This window comes from Panthera uncia, assembly GCF_023721935.1.
Source record: "Panthera uncia isolate 11264 chromosome D3 unlocalized genomic scaffold, Puncia_PCG_1.0 HiC_scaffold_8, whole genome shotgun sequence".
NCBI lineage: Eukaryota > Metazoa > Chordata > Mammalia > Carnivora > Felidae > Panthera > Panthera uncia.
This window is the reverse complement of record NW_026057586.1, coordinates 57248829-57267155: the sequence shown is the minus strand read 5'-3', so window position 1 is coordinate 57267155 and position 18327 is coordinate 57248829. Positions and strand designations below refer to the sequence as shown.

The window sequence follows — 18327 nt, the reverse complement described above, 5'->3', positions numbered from 1 at the left end:
CACACACACACACACACACACACACACACACACACACACACACACAAACTGCCCTGCCCTGCTGGCTCCTAAGGGAGCTGTTAGATCCATTTCCTGTCAACTTTCCCGAGAAGTTGGTGGAGCCCTTTGTTTAAGGGGTCTGCCAGCCACAGAGCCTCGGCCTGTCTATAGAAACTGCTCTCCTCAGTTTATCAGCAGGCCCCTAAGAGGCCCAACAGCCTTCTTTCCTTCCTCTTCCTGACTCGTCTCCCAAAGGGAAAATGCTTTCAGCCACAGTGATTTTTTTCCAAAACTCCCTCAAAAAACTTTCAAAATTCTACTTTCAAAACCCTTTTCCTTCAGCTTTTTCCTTTGTTCATTCTTCTTTGGGCTCTACCCTAAATATCGATTTGTCTCAGATTTAGAACTCTGCTCACTCCCCTTTTCCGAGCGTATGTACTGGTAGGTGCCCCCTGCTCCGATGGAGTTAACGTGACGCTTTTCAAAACGAGGAACCTGTGACCAGATCACTGAGCTACACTCCTGTTAGCCACAGAGAAAAGTTCTCCATTTTGGGGAGCCTGGGAGCCACTCCAGTTAATTGGGTGCCCCCACAAGGGCAGACAGGCCCCTCCAGAGTCAAACCTGACCACACCCCAGACGGAGGGCATCCACACCAAGGAAAACAACAACAGCCATGTACTCCCCCTCGGTCAGCTGAGTGTTGGAGCCAGATCCACTGATGGGGTCACACCAACATGAAAGCTCACAAGCCACGTGTGCACAGAGGCTAAGAAATACTACAGGGAACTATTGTCCTAGGAACAGATTGTGTGTGTGTGTGTGTGTGTGTGTGTGTGTGTGTGTGTGTGTGTTTTAAATCAGAACCTTCAGCCCAGTGACTGAAAAACTGGGTCACAGGAGACATAGGGGCAATTGAGAATGATAGCTGACTTCCGATTTTTTGAGATGGACCCAGTATGCAGAAACTCCAGACAGCCATGCTCCCTAAGAGTAAAGAAGAGTTTTCTAACACTGAGACTGACAGAACATGGTATGAGCTGGCTAGTGTGGGAGCCATATGTGGCGACAGAGTTTGCAATTGGCTGGGCAGAGAGGTAGGTAGACTGGGCACCCCGTTTGCGACTGGCATCTTACAGTCGCCATTGTAACCTCTTCCCCCATTGCCCTACTAGCGCTTCACCTGCAACAATGGGGACCTTGCTTTCTTTGTCCTTGGATATTTTGGGTATGAGGGCTGCATCTTCTGCGCCCTCGTTGGAGACAACAACTCTTGCGTCCATGGATAAACTGTAAAAAGGCTTATGGTTTGAATCATATTTAGAATGAGTATACTCCCTGAATCTGGGTTAGAATCCCAGGCTTCCTTATTTGGAAGGTGCCTCTTGGGCTGGAAGTTCTTCTGTCCAGTTTTGGTTTTGGCCTCTCTCCTCTTCCTATTTGATCCCTCCTCTCACTGGAATTGCTCAGTCAGCTGACATGCCCCTTTTCAAATCTCTGATGCCTACATGCCCCACCAGTGTGGGGCTCACTCTGTCTGCTTCCTTTCTTGTGGGCATGCCTTTACGAAGGATAATTTAGAACTGTGATGGCTCCTTTGAGAAAATCTCCCAAGCTGGCTCCCACATACACCGAGCACCCCCACTTTCATATTCCTGTGGGTTGTTAAAGACAGATTACGTTGCACATTCGGATAGCAGGACGTCTCACTAATATTGCCCTCTCCTGTCCCTCTCATGGTCTCCTACTCTGCTCACCTTTTGCTGCAGGTCACTGTGGTAAGTTGGGTCCCTAAGACAAGGTTTTTGAGTGTGTCGCCATCTTTCATGATAATTTGCATTAAAGGGATACTACACCTGAACTGCTCTTCTGTAGTTTTACCCCCCACCCCCTTGGTTAAGCCTAGGATCAGTTTCAAGCCTGTCCTGAAAGTCTGTGAAGTATTTTGAGTATCATCGCTGGTATATCCTTGCATGGGTAAGCTACTAAAAATTAAACATTTAAAATGTCAATTGCAAAATCTCCATGTGTTTGTTACTCATATATGTCCTAGACTTTGGATTCTTACCCTGCACCCTACCTATGACTCCTTCCTCTCTCCTTTTTGTCCCTCCCCACTCCCCAATGCCTCCAAATTTCTCCAAATCTCTCTGGTTTTTCTTATGCACTACAAGTGAGTGCACTACAATTTCTCAACCAGAAGGGCCAGTCAAGGTGTGTGGGACCAACAGAGCCCACTGCCCACTTTTTAAAAAAATTTTTTTCTTGTTTTATTTATTTTTGAGCGAGAAAGAGAGATAGACAGCAAGCAGGGGAGAGGCAGAAAGAGAAGGAGACGGAATCTGAAGCAGGCTCCAGGCTCTGAGCCATCTGCACAGAACCTGATGCGGGGCTAGAATTAACAAGCCATGAGATTATGACCTAAGCTGAAGTCAGACGCTTAACCGATTGAGCTACCCAGGCACCCACCACCACCCACTCTTCCTCCTACAGATGTAGAAATGCAAGGAAGAGTCTCTTTCACATAGTAACGTTTCTCTTCCTGCTATAATCATTACAGATTTTCAGCCCTTCAAAGGCTTCTATACCTTCTGAGTGGTGCAAGGGGAAAGATAAAATATACTCAGTTTGAATATACATTTAGTTTGAAGAGTAGGTTTCCCATGAACTAAAATAATTTTCAGACAATGAATTTCAAATCTTGAAATTTTGAATTTTATTCCTTATTTAGCATGGCAGGAGAGTTCTTTTGGAACACCAAGGGTGGGATATCATACAGTTTTCTTTTTCCTTTTTTAAACACATAATATGTTTCCAAACTTCCTGAGAAATAATACAACTCATTCTTCCCCAAATCTGAATGGCCTCCAAAAACACCTAACCTGGACCAACTTAATTTACATATTCTGCCTCCTAATATGGCTAATATATTTAAAGAATGTCCAATATATTGGCAATCAATTCAATTTCTTCCTAGGATTTGTGATTTAAATAACTTATTTTTCACTTTTAGGAAATATTTTGGACAATAAATATTAAAAATAGAGAAGTATTTAATTTTTTAATCATACATAAATTTATCTCTAAGAAGCAACTTTTAAAATATGTATGCATTTCTGCACACTAGTGTTTTGGTTTTGTTTTTGTTTTTTTAATGTAACGTGTCCAGTAACTTGTTGAGACATATAGCATGTTGACCTAAAGCCTGGGCAATCTGAGGAAGGCTGGAAACTGACCTTTGATTGACCCAGGCTAAGAGTGAATTCAGGAAGGTTCATAAAGATTATTTATTGCACTGGGGAAAAAGACAAATTAAAAGCCAAATCATGAGAACGGTTAAAAATGGGGTAGGAGTGGTGACGGGTTAAATGAAAGTTAAAAAAAAAAAAATTCCATTGGAAACAAAAAGGAAGCTTCTAGCACCTGATAGAATCCTGGGAGCATATTATGAGCAGCTATGTTATTCATGGGTTGCTCTGAGGTCTCTGGTGGGAACTCTGGCTTTGCATTTCACTACCAGAACAACCCCTTGCCATTATGAAAACTGAACTCCATCTAATATGGTCTATTGGTCTCTTTCTCCCCTTTTGAAGTAACCATACACTTAAAAAATTAACAGAATGTCATCAGCATTTTCCCTTGTTAAATATTCATCTAAAACTATTTGAAATTCTGCCTGATATACATCAATCGTTCTCAACTGGGGCAATCCCCACCCCCCACCTGCCAGGGAACATCTGATAATGTCCAGAGACATTTTGTTTGTCACAACAGAGATCAAAATGGTAGGGATACTACTGGTATCTAGTGAAAAGAGGCCATGGATGGTGTTAAACATCCTGTAATGCACAAAACAACCCCCGCAAAAAAGGTCAATATTGACCACAAGGTCAATATGGTCAAGGCTGAGAAGTCCTGATACATACGGCCCACAGACAAAAGTTTACTGGATCATCCTGTGCTGTTGAACATTTTGGTTTCCTATACATAATGCCAAGATAAAACTTTTCATAATTAAATCATCATATACACTTTCTGTTTTTCCCTTAGCATAAATTTTTAGAAACTGAATTTAATAAGACAAAAGAAATGCAGTTTAAAAAGGCTTTTGACACAAATTGCCAAACCGCTTTCCTTAAAGCATATAACAATTTGCATCTCTACCAGAAGGGTACACAAAAGTGCTCTTTTCGCCGCCCCCTCAAAAATACTAAGTGTTAGTTTCTGTAATCTGTCTTGAGAAACTTATGAACTATATGTACTCTGCTCTATCAGTTAACTTCATAATAATAATCTGAATATCACAATTGTCACTAGTTCTGCCACTGATCTGTTCATCCACTGGAAGTCCGCACTTGGAAACCTACTTTCCTAAGGGCCCTGTTTCCAGCAATGGCTAACTGAACCAAAAACAAAAACACAGAAAAACTCATTTATCAATACAATCTGCTAATACTTACTGCCTCCAGTGGGCTGTTTGTTAGGATATAACTTACATTTTTAATTTGGGGGCCAAAGATATGATCTTTGGATCAAAGGTTATCACTTTTCCTTTAGAATTGGTTTGGTCTTCAAAACAGCTTTCTGAAAGACTGCCAGTGCATATTACTCACATGGTAAGGTTAAAAGTCCAAGGAATTTATGCCTCTGTGCAAACTGTATTTTGGGAGGGCCCTTCTCTGGAATGGGTTGACTGTCTTTAGTTTGGGAAAGAGCATTGCTTGGTTGAGAAAAGGACTGCCAGAAAAAATACTCTGGCTAAGATAATAAAAGCCACAACTCAAATGGAAACCAGATGAACACATGCAAACTCATTAAGCATAAACACTTTTATAAGAAACTTATCCTTCTCAGATTAAACATAATTAATTGACCTAAGTGGAAGATAGTAACTCATCCAACAGGATGCACAAGACAAAGGAACTGCGGAATTCTATTTTCCAGATCAGTTCTTCCAAGAACATGAAAGTCAAAATTTCTAATAATGGCATTTTTAATTTTTTCAATAAATGTTAAAGGCCTATATAATATTTCCAAAGTTTTAAGATGTCTGGATTCTCCCTGTCCAGAGATACGAATTCTAGAACTGTTTTCGATTGGGAAGGCCAATCTTTCTTAAGATTTGGATTTATGCCATGTGTGTTCAAGCATTCAAGCATCATTATTTTAGCCCCTTATTACCTCTGAACAGAAGCAAAAGTTCCTCAACCCAAGCCTTAATGGACACACACACACACACACACACACACACACACACACACATATATATGTATATAATTTTTAAAACAGGGATTTTATTTTTAAAAAGTGCCTATTACATAAGGTTGGGGAAAAGATTAAACAAGATGATGCCAGGAAGGTATTCTGTGTGCCTGGTACCCTCAAAAATGGTCATTACTGTTTAAAATAACTAATCTACCACTGGAAACTGGAAAAGATCCCAAGAAAAAAAGTCTCTGCAGCCAGAAAAGTTTTGCTCCCATGCTGAGCTGTATGCTCTGAATCCTGCCAAACTATCTTAATTGTAACACCAGGTACAGCACCATTAGAGTAGAAATTTTCAATGGATCCCATATTCAAAAAGAAAAATTCTCTCTCTCTCTCCAAATTTATAGGCCCATTCGTCTCCCGGATACCCTTTCAAAATGCTATGCCAGCTTTCTTCTAAAATCTGCAGGATTTCTAGAAACGAAATATCTTCCATGAATATCAAACAGGAGTTTTACTACAACTCTCCTATTTTCTCATCTCTGCCATATTCTGTTGCTTATTATTAAGAAAGCAGTTTTTAAAAGAACAGAGGTTTTCATGTATTAATCGACCTCAAATCAGCCTTTGATCCCAAAGCCAGAAATTATTGACCAAGATGCAACTCTTTTTGTAGATGTTTCATATTATTGATCCTTCAAAGTCTGCACCAAAATGCTAACAACAAAATCAAAGAACGGTAATTTGCGAGATCAAAGTGCAAACTGAAGTGGGGCAAAAGAGGACTGGGTCCTAACCTTTTTTTATTTTCATTTGCATTTTAATGTAATGACATAGGCTGAAATGAACTGGAGGCATTCCCAAAATGCCAGACAAAGTAGTCGGCTCCTTTCTCTGTGTACTTGTCCTCAAACAAGGAAGCTAGTGCTAAGAACACAATGGTACTGCCCACACTGAAAAACAGTACATTCTGCAAACATTTTTCTTCTTTTAGTTTTAAGACAGACATTGATAAATTGTAAGAAATCAATGATTTTAGCATTTAATCTGCAGCTAACGTATTCTAGTGGGCCCATCAGGATGCAGTGCCTAAAAACAGGAACAATAATAACAGCTAACTTTCATTGGTCTCTAGAATGTGCAGCACTGTCCTAGGTTCATTATATTCACTTCATGTAATACATGGCAGGTGGGTTTTTGTTTTCAATCTTTTTCATTATATTATTATGTTTTTGAATTGGAAGAAAAATAATGGAGCACGATTCTGTGTAATTTTTAGATTTTAGAATTCAAGGTATCATATATGCAAATCACTTTGCACTTAATGTGTTATATGACAACATATAAAAAAGACCATACACCATAACCAAGTGAGATTTATCCCAGGAATTCTAGGTTGATATAACATCCAAAAATCAATCAGTATAAGACACCCTACCAACCAAATAAAAGACAAAAACACATGATAATCTAATGGATGACAGAGTTCATGAAATGGCATACTGATATTTTAAGATGAAAAAGTATATGAAAATGGCAGTAGTAAAGAGGTCACTCTGATCTTCCCACACCCTTTGCCCCTGAAATAGGCTATAAAATTCTACTGTGAGAGGTACCCTCCCTATACCAGAGGACAGGAGCTTCCTCATAAAGTAGATTCTACCATACATTAGAAATAAGTGACCTATAGAATAGGACATTGAAATTACACAATTAGAGGGGAAAAAAAAAGTGAAGAAAGCTACAGGGCTTATAGGGCACAATGAAAAAAACAATATTCATATCATGGGAATTTTAGAAGGGAAAGAAAAGAGAAAGAGACAGAAAGTGTATTTAAAGCAGTAATGGCTGTCAACTTCCCAAACCTGGGATAAGAAAAAAACATTTAGATGCATGAAGACCAAGAGATACCAAATAGGTTGAACTCAAATAGGCTACACAAAGATCTATTAAAACTTACTGTAAAAATTAAAAAAACAATTAAAAACATTAAGAACAGCAAGAGAAAAGTCAGAAGTCACATACAAGGAAACCCCCATAAGACTAGTGGATGATTTCTCAACATGAACTTTTGAGGCCAAAAGAGCATGGTTGATATACTCAAAATATTGAAAGAAAATAACCGCCAATCCAGAATTCTATGCCTGGTGAAGCTGTCCTTCAGAAATGAAGGAGGGATAAAAGACTTCCCTGAACAACAACAAAAAGCTGGGAGAGTTCGTTATCACCAGAACTACCTCACAACAATACCAAATGGACCACATCAAACTAAAAAACTTTTGTACAGCAAAGGAGACCACCAACAGAACTAAAAATTAACCTACTAAATGAAAGAAGATATTTGAAAACATTATATCGAATAAGGGTTGTATTCAAAATATGTAAGAAAGTCATACACCAAACACCAAAACAAAACAAAACAAAACAAAATAAAACAAAACAAAACAAACTAATAATCTGATTTAAAAATAGGCAGAGGACCTGAATAGGCATTTTTCATAGAAGACATACAGATGGCCAACAAACACATGAAAAGATGTTCAACATAACTCATCATCAGGGAAACACAAATCAAAACCACAGTGAGATACTATCTCACATCAGTCAGAATGGCTAGTATCAATAAGACAAAAAATAACAAGGGTTGGCAAGGACGTGGAGGAAAGGCAACCCTTGTGCATTATTGTTGGGAATGTTAATTGGTGGAGACATTATGGGAAGAAGTATGGAGTTTCCTCAAAAATTAAAACAGAAATACCATAAAATCCAGTAATGTCACCATTGGGTATTGACCTAAAGAAAACAAAAACATAAATCTGTAAAGATAGAGGCACCTTATGTTTACTGTACCATTATTTACAATAACCAAGATATGGAAGCAAAATAAGTGTCTATAGGTAGATGAATGGATAAAGAAAATGTTCTATTCCATAATGGAACAGAATATTACTCAGCCATAAAAAAATGAAATATTGCCATCTGTGACAATACACATTGGTACACAGAGTATTATGCTAAGTGAAATAAGTCAGACAAAAAAAAAAGACAAATTCCATATGATTTCACATATTATGTGGAATCAAAAAAAAAAAAACAAATAAATAAACATACAAAATAGAAACAGACTCATAAATACAGAAAACAAACTGGTGGTTGCTAAAGGAGAGTGGGGGGATGGGTGAAATAGATTAAGAGGTACAAACTTGCAGTTATAAAATAAAATCATAGGAATGAAAAAATAAAGTCATAGGAATGAAAAGTACAGCATTAGGAATATCATCAATAATATTTTTAAATAATTTTGTATGGCTACAGATGGTAACTACGCCTTACTGTGAGCACTACATAATGTACAGAATTATCAAATCACTATGTTGTACACCTGAAACTAACACACCATTGTATGTCAACTATACTGTAATAAAAAAAAGAAAAGAAAAGAAAAGAAAAGAAAAAGAAATGCGAAAGGGTGTTCTTTGAAAGGAAGTAAAAAAAAAGGCTAATTAACATCATAAAAACATAAATGGTAGAGTAAATCTCACTGATAATGGTAAATTTATACTCATTGTTAGATTTTGCAATATGGTAATAGTAGTACATAATTCACTTACAACTCTAAAAGTTATGAAAAAATGAACATAGTAAAAATAACTGTAAATAGAATGATCTTTTATTAGTTACACGATATAAAAATATATAAATTGTAACAACAATAACCTAAAATGTGAGGGGGAGGAGAAGTAAAAGTGTAAAGTTTCAAAATTCATTAAAGTTGTTATCAATATAAAATAGGGTGTTATAAGTTTAAGATATTTTATGTAAGCCTCATGGGAATTATATAGAAAAAAAATGTTAGTAGTTTCATGAAAGAACAAGATAAAGAAGTCAAAATATACTGAAACCAAAAACATCAAAACACACACACACAAAAGACACCAAAATCAGAAACAAAGAACAATGGATCTACAACCAGAAAGACATTAACAAAAAGGAAATAGTGAGTCCTTTCCTATCCATAGTTGCTTTATATGTAAATGGCTCAAAAGACCTAGAACATCCGAATAAATTAGAAAGAAAGAAAGAAAGAAAGAAAGAACAATGTGCTGCCTCCAAGAGATGCACCTTAGCCTTAAAAACACACATAGGCTGAGAGTGAGGGGATGGAAAAAGACATTTCAACAAAATGGCAACCACAAAAACAAAAACAAAACAAAAATGCAGCAGAGGTGGCTATACTTAGACAAAATAGACTTTAAACTAAAAATGGTAAAAAGAGACAAAGAAAGTCATTATGTAATGACAAAGGGGTCTAACACATCAAGAAGATACAACAATTTACATACATAGTGGTGAAGCACCCAACGTCAGACTTGAACGACACTCTAGACCAAATGGACCTAATGAACACATAAAAAACTCTAGCCAACAACAGCAGAATGCACATTCTTCCCAAGCACACACGAAATACTTTCTAGGAGAGACCATATAGTCGGCCACAAAACAAGTCTTAGCAAATTTAAGAAGACTGAAATGGTGCCAAAAATCTTTCTGACCACAAAAACATGAAATTAGAGATCAATAATAAGAGGAAAACTGGAAAATTTATGAACACGTGGAAATTAAACTACTCTCTCCTAAATAACAAATGGACCAAAGAAGACATTAAAGAAGAAAAAAAAAGTTTCTTTAGACAAAAAGGTAAACACAAAATACCAGAACTTGTGGGATGTGGCAAAAGTCATTCTAAGAGGAAAGTTCACAGCAATAAATACCTACATTAAGATGCAATAAAGATCCTAAATATACAACCTAACTCTACATCTTAAAGAACTAAAAAAGAACAAACTGAGCCCAAAGTTAGGAGAAAAACGGAAATAACAAAGATTAGAGTAGAAGTAAAGGACAGAAAACATTAGAAAAGATTAGCTAAACTAAGAGAAGCTTCTTTCAAAATATAAAATTGACAAACCCTTAGGTAGACTAACCAAGGGGGGGGGGGGCGGGGAGGAAGACCCAAATCAACAAATTATAAATGAAATAGGAGACCTTACAACTGATATGGTAGAAATTCAAAGGGTCTTAGGAGGCTACTAAAAGCAACTACCTGCCAACAAACCAAATAACTTTTAAGAAACTGAAAAATTCTTAGACAGCTTATCAAGAGAAAGTCAGGAAGAAATAGAAAATCTGAATAGACCAATTATGAGTAAGGAGATGAATCAGTAATCAAAAAATCCCCCAACCCAGTAACAGGACCAGATGACTTCACCAGTGAATTTTGCCAAACATTTAAAGAAGAATTAGCATCAATCCTTCTCAAACTCTTCCACAAAATTGAAGAGGAAGAAATACTCCCAAACTCATTTTATGAGTCCAGCATTATTCTGATACTGAAACTAGAAAATAACACTACTAACAAACAAACAAACAAACAAAACAAAGTAGGCCCATATTCCTGATGAATATAGATGTAAAAATCCTCAATAAAATACTAGCAAACCAATTCAGCAGCACATTAAAAGGATCATGCATCACGATCAAGTAGAATTTATTCCTGGGATGCAAGGATGATTCAACATAGGCAAATCAATGGTTGTACCACATTAATGTATCACATTAATAGAATGAAAAGAAAGAATCATATAACCATCTCAAGAGATGCAGATAAAGCACTGCACAAAATCCAGTATCCATCCATGATAAAAACTATGAACAAATTATACACAGAAGGAACATAGCACAGTAAAAGTCACAAATGACAAATCCACACATACTACCACACTGAATAGTAAAATCTTGAAAGCTTTTCCTCTAAAATCAGAACAAGACAAGGTTGCCACTTTTACCACTCCTATTCAACATAGTTCTAGAAGTCCTAGCTAGGGCTGTCAGACAAGAAAAATAAATAGAAGTTATCAGAATTGGAAAGAAACAAAATTACCTCTATTTGCAGGTAACATAATTTTATATAGAAAAAAAATCTAAAGACTCAACCAGAAAACTATTATATCTAATCAAAGAATTCTGTAAAGCCCCAGATTACAAAATAAACATACAAAGATGAGCAGTACTTCCATGTACTGACAGCAAATTTCTAAAAAATAAATAAAGCAATCAATCTCATTTATGATAGCATCAATACTTGGGAATAAATTTAGCTAGGGAGGTAAAAGATCTATGTGCTGAAAACAAAACATTGATTAAAAAAAAACTTAAAAGACACAAATAGAGGCGCCTGGGTGGCTCAGTCTGACTTCAGCTCAGGTCATGATCTCATAGCTCATGAGTTCGAGCCCCGCGTCGAGCTCTGTGCTGACAGCTCAGAGCCTGGAGCCTGCTTCAGATTCTGTGTCTCCCTCTGTCTCTGCCCCTAACCCATTCGCATTCTGTCTCTGTCTCTCTCAAAAATAAATAAACATTAAAAAAAAGACACAAATAAATGGAAATTTCATGTACATGGATTGAAAGAATTAATATTTTTAAAATGCCAATACTACCAACAGTCATCTATAGATTCAACGCAATCCCTACTGAGATTCCAATGGCATCTTTTACAGGAGTAGAAAAAACACTCCTAAAACGTTTATGGAATCACAAAGGACCCTGAATATCCAAAGAAATCCTAAGAAAGAAGAACAAAGCAAGAGGCACCACGTTTCCTGATTTCAAGCTAAACTATGAACCATAGTCATCAAAACAGCATGATACTGGCATAGAAATGGACAAACAGACCACTGGAACAGAATCAAGAGCCCAGAAAAATACCCCAGCATACACAGTCAACTAATTTTTACAAAGGAAGTCAAGCATACTCAATGGAAAAAAGACAGTCTTTTCAACTCAATGAAGAAAAGACAGTCTTTTCAACAAATGGAGCTGGGATAAGTGGATATTCATATGTAAAAGAATGAAATTGGACCCATATCTTACACCACTCACAAAAATTAACTTGAAATGGGTTAAAGACTGAAATGTGAGATGAAACCATTAAACTCCTGGAAGGAAACAAAGGAATACAGCTCCTCGGCATGGGTCTTGGTAATAATTTCTCAAATAGGACTCCCGAAGTACAGGTAAAAGAATAAAAAGTTAACAAGTGGGTCTATATCAAACTAAAATCTTCCGCACAGCAAAATAAACTATCAACAAAGTGAAATGAGAAACTTGTAGAATGGGAAATATGTGTGTAAACCATCTATCTGACAAGGGTTTAATATCCTAAATATATAAAAAATTCATAGAACTTAAGAGCAAAAAAAAAAAACAAAAACAAAAACAAAAAACAAAAAACAAAACAAAACAAAAAACCCACCTAATTAAAAAATGGGCTAAGGACCTGAATAGAAATTTCTCCAAAAAAGACATATTGAAGGTCAACAGGTACATGAAAAGATGCTCATCATCATTAGCCATTGGGGAAATGCAAATTAAAACCATAATGAGGTATCACCTCACACCTGTTAGAATGACCATCATCAAAAAGGTAAAAGATAACAAATACTGGGGAGGATCTGGGGAAAAGGAAACCCTTGTGCACTGCTGATGGGACTGTGAACCGGAGCAGCCACTGTGGAAAACAGTATGGAAGACCCTCAAAAAATTAAAAATAGAACTCTCACATGATCCAGAATCTCACTTCTACCAGTTTATCCAAAGGTACTGAAAACACTAATGGAAAAGGCATCTGCACCTCCACGTTCAGAGCAGTTTTCTTCACAACAGCCATGACATGGAAACAACTTGAGTATTTATCAATTGAAGGTGTAGAATATATGTACAATAGAATGCTATTCAGCCATTAAAAAATAACAACAACAACAAAAAAAAAAAAAAAAAAACAAGGAAATTCCTCATTTGCAACAACACAGATGGACCCTAAGGGCATTATGCTAAGTGAAATAGGTCAGACAGACAAAGACAAATACCTTGTGATTTCACTTACATATGGAATATAAAACAAAACAAACAAGAAAACAAACTCATGGAAAAGGAGATCAGAGGGAAATGGAGCAAGGTGTTCAAAAGGCACAGACTTCCAGTTATAGGTAAGTACTTGGAATGTAATGGACAACAGGAATACACACTGTGTGACACAGCAAAGTTGTTAAAAGAGTAGATCCTGAGAGTTCTCATCACAAGGAGGAAATATTGGGGTTTCTTTTCTTTCTTCTTTTTGTGTTGATATGAAATGATGGATGTTAACCAAAGTTATTATGGTAATCATGTGATGATATATGTAAACCAAACCACCATGCTGATACCTTAAACTTTTATAGTAATGTATCTCCCATTATTTCTCAATAAAATAAGAAAAAAGATAAATAAGTCAATTAGAAATGGCAAAGAATCTAAGTTGTCATTTCTTTAAAAATGTATATAAGTGGCCAATAAACACCCAAAAAGATGCTTAACAAGATTAGCCATTAAAGAATCAAAACCATAAAGAATTATCACCCCAAAGTCACCAGGGTGAAAAATAAAACATAAATAACAGATATTGGCAAGAATTCACTGCTCCTCGGCCTGTAAAATGGTGCAGCCAATTTGATAAACAATTTCACTGTTATCCACAATGCTAACCATAGAGTTATTACATGACCCAGTAATCCTCATCTTAAATATATAGCCAAAAGAATTGAAAAGCCTGTAACAGAAATGTTTGCCACGGTATTATTCCCAATAGCCCCAAATTAGAAAGTCGAATGTCCCTCTGTTGATGAATAGGTACAGAACATACGGTATGTCATACAATGGAAAGTTTCTCAGCTTTAAGAAGGAGAAGTACTGAAATGTTCTGTAACACACAGGCACCATGAAATGTGCTATGTGAAAGAAGCCAGACAAAAAAGACCATGCATTGTAGGATTCCACTTAAATGAAATACGGGAAAGCAAGCAAACCTATAGAGACAGAAAGTAGATTAGTAACTGCCTAGGGCTGGGAGTAGAGGCCAAGGAAAATGGAGACTGACTTAACAGTGGGTGCAGGGTTTCTTTCTGGGTGATGAAAATACCCTAGAATTGATTGTGGTGATGGTTACACAACTCTGTGGATTTACTAAAAACACTGAACATACACTTTAAGCAGATGAATTGTAGGACAGGTGAAATATATCTCAATAAACCTGTTAAAATGCAGCATGGCTCGTAAAGGCATAAAAATATATACGGGCACTACAAGGTAATAACAGAAATACCCAGACATGCAGAGCTTATAACTTACTTAAAAACAGGAGACAACATTATGAAGCTGATAGGTGCTCCTACTAGGATTATTGAACCAAATTCGAAATATATTTTTAGCGTGAATACCAAATACAAAAATTATCCGTGTTCATTAGAAGTGGTCTTAAGCCATCGAGCTGCTGATTCTGCACAGCCATATCCACATTTCATGCTGAGCCTGCATTTTACTGTCACTACATTAAAATCAATTTTATGAGCAACTGTATACTCTTAACAGAACAAGTACTTTTAAAAAATGTTGAAATGCCTACTCATAAACGTATATGAATCCAAACAGGAGCCTTTAGAGTGAAGTAAATAAATAAAGTTCAGCAGTTTTGCATCTCTTTGGAAAGCATAATTTTGGATATGAAATATTTATGCTCCTTTGTGATTTAAATCTAATGACCACCACGATTTCAAAAAATTGATTATTATTTAGAAATCTTGATAGGAAAGCCCTTAAAATATTATCTGCAAAGCTTTACATTTTAAGACCCAACTATTGCCTTCTTTAAAATCTTTATTTGCATGTTTTCCCCATAAACCTAGAGATTCAGGAAAAAATAACTACAGAAGGGCCATCATCAAAACCATTTAAAGCTTACAGTTCAAAATGCTGTTGTACCATACATCACCTTGGTACAGAGCCCGTTTTGCAATTCTGTGTCTCTTAAGAGCAGTTTGCAAAGCCAATTAGGTATTAGCACCAGTATTCTCCAAAGGCGAGACCATAAACACCATTTCTACGACTACAGGCACCTGGGCTCGGAAGGAATGAACAAAACTGCAGGAAGCACATTTGGGGAAGGTTCTGATAGAAGGACAAGCATTGAGACTTTCTATCTTACTGAAGACAGTGAGAGATTCGTTTTCTGCAGAATGGGAGGAGCCACATTTTAGGAGCTCTTTGCTGGCCAATGGCCAGATGCAGAACAAACCCCAAGATACAGAACGAGACAGACCCCTGCAAACTTGGCCTCATCCACTGCACCTGCAACAGGGCAGCAATAACATCTGTCTTGGGGTGAAGTTTGCCCTGAGTGAAAGGGAGTGCTCACCACATAGTAGGTGTGCAGCATTACTGTATCTATTTTCTTTAACCTCCTGGTAAGAGGTGAATCTGACACAGGATCAATTGTGCACATGAGAAGATCCCATGGCATTTTTCTAAGCCCAAGGCTATTACTCCATGGATCTGGCTAAGTTCCAACTCAGGTAATTATATTCCACTTCCTAAATTTTCCCTGCTGTTCCAATCAGGTACAGCATCATTCGTTTTCCTGCCTTTTCAGAAAAAAAAAAGGGGGTGGGGGTGGGGAAATTCTTCTTGAACTCACCAATCTTGCTGATGGAAGAAAGGCAAACGCAATGTGTCACAAAAGTAATGTCTGCTTCAGTAAGGAACGACGTGACTGCAGTGTTTGCACTCTGGTGTCGTGGCATGCTCTGAGCACCAAGATAAAGATCTCAGAGAGAGCAAATCCCTCTGGATGAAATCAGATGACTGTGTTCCGATACCCTCATCAGATAACAACCATGAAGGGCTCTCTGTAACTACTACAGGGAATGATCTCATGATCTCTTCAATCCACACAATAAAAGCAGAGACACTCCTGCAAGTGTTTATATCTTTAATGTCATTGTAGATATAACCATTTTCTCGTGAGTTTGGGTAAGGACCGTCAGCAGAAATCCAGGAATGTATGAACCAGCCAGTCTCTCTTTAATGCTGGGGAGACCCTAAAAATAAAGCAGGCTGCCATCCCTCACATAGCCAAAAGATTTAAAGTCTGACAAGATCAATTTTGGGCAAGGACAGAGGGAAAATAAAACTCCCATGCACTGCTGGTGGGAATATAAACCGGTGCAGACTTTTCATAGCAATTTGGCAGCATCGAGTAAAACTAAAAGTGTTTCTATTCTACATTCCAGGAATTCTGCTTCTAAGAATGTATCCTACCAAGGCTCTTGCACCTTGTACCCAGAGGCACATACATGGATCTTCACTGCAGCCATGTTTGTCGGAGAAAAAAAACGGGAGCAAAGAAACTAAATGTTCATGGAAAAACAGAAAAACAGAGCGCAGTATATTCATCTGATAGAATATCACAGGTTGACCTAAAGAACATAATGCTAAGTGGGGAAAAAATACAGAGTAATTTATATGGTTGGATACGATTCATTAGAATTTACAAAAGGGCAAACATTACTTTCTTACTTTTTATGAACTACACACTGACTGTGGGAAAAAGCACACCCACATGCATGCACACACACACAGATGTTTTCAGCATTTTGGATCCTCAGCTCTGAAACCACTCATCTGGGGGTGGGAAAGTCTCCATTGTAGGTTTCTTCATAGGAGTCTTGGCCTGACCCCCAGGATAGAAGGTGAAAAAGCCACAGTGTGCTTTCCCAGATGACCCTGATTTCCAGCAAGGGAATGAGCACATGATCTAGCTGGCCAACTTTGACAGTCCCACTCAGGGTTTTGAGACCAAGGCTGAGGGGAGAAAGGCGTAGAGACAGTGACAAATGTTGAGGCAGGTGGCAACGGTCAGAGAGCAGGTTGCAGCACCCTTACCCCCATGGATGGCCCCTCAGACATAGGTGCCAGCATGGCTCTGGCTACAGAGCCTCCCTTTGAATCTCTACCCACTCCTGGAGCCTAGATCCATGTTCCCCGTGATTTTATTTGCCACCAATTCCCTTTCTATGCAAAGCTTTTCTGCTTCAATCAGCTACATCTGTTTCTGCTGCTGGTGGAATATGAACCTTAGAGATGGAGGGGGCAGCAGCTCGTCCCTGTGACACCCCCCTCCCCCCAAGGAGAGACAAGGGAGAAACGGGACTGGCTATGTGCCATATTTTATTGATTTAAGGACAACAGTTCAGACATAAATATGACAGCCTGTTAATAGCTGTTCATACTGAGCGGTAAAAGGAAAAGTGTGTGTTTGTCGCCCACGGGACTTTTTTAAAGTATTAATTTTTAAGAGATGAGGACCAGACTATTATTTCTGGGGTCCCCAAAGGGTTTAGGTAGATTTCTTGCATTTGACAGGTCCCAGGCCTTTTTGGAGCCATATTGTTTAAAAGTATACGAGTAATGCACTAGACATAGAAACAAAATGCACAGATGCTCAATGTTTAACCTTGTGCTACCGTTTAAAAGGGAAATCTAAAAATCTTTGCAAGGATGTCTGAGTCGATCAAAGTGGCCCATTAGCCTCCAGTCCTGATCATCATTTCAGAGGCGCTTAGATACAATGAATGACACACAAAATGGATGTTTTTGGACTTCTGGGCTGGCAAAGCAATGCCTAGAGACTTGTCGGGGAACTCGTTTCGCATCACGTCTCCTCAGGTTTTAGTGTCTTCTCTTAATCTGGAGCATAAAAGTGCCCCCAACATTGAACCCAAATGTGCAAGAGTTGAGGCAACTTACTACATGGATGTCCTAACACCTTCACTTCATCAATAGCGAGGTAGCCTTGATGTCCAGAAGTTATCACTTCAAAAATCACCTGGAAAATTAAGCAAGATTTATATTATTCACACATTTGGTCAGAGTTCTACCAAGTGTGCTGACACATAAGACACGTAGTCTGTCTGTCTGTCTGTCTGTCTTTCTTTCTTTCTTTCTTTCTTTCTTTCCTCCGTTCTTTCTCTCTTTATTTTCTTTCTTTTCCTTCCTTCCTTCCTTCCTTCCTTCCTTCCTTCCATCCATCCATCCATCCATCCATTCATCTATCCATCCACCCATGCTTCCAACAAATATTAGTGGAGCACCTAATATCTGCCAGTCAACATTTCAGGTTCTAAGATGAAAAAGATAAATAAGACACAAACCCAGTTTTCAGGGGGGTTATTGAGAAGGGATGGGACAGAC

General features: G+C 37.8%; 1 protein-coding gene across 3 annotated transcripts in view; it reads right to left on the bottom strand.

Annotated features, from left to right (window-relative positions):
- The window catches only part of PTPRM (protein tyrosine phosphatase receptor type M), a 790291-nt gene that overhangs the window by 446858 nt on the left and 325106 nt on the right, over positions 1–18327 (bottom strand). For all 3 annotated transcript variants that reach the window (XM_049619708.1, XM_049619706.1, XM_049619707.1), the window contains exon 4: positions 17884–17962. In XM_049619708.1, the coding sequence (XP_049475665.1) occupies positions 17884–17962 (79 nt within the window). The remainder of the gene's footprint in view (positions 1–17883; positions 17963–18327) is intronic.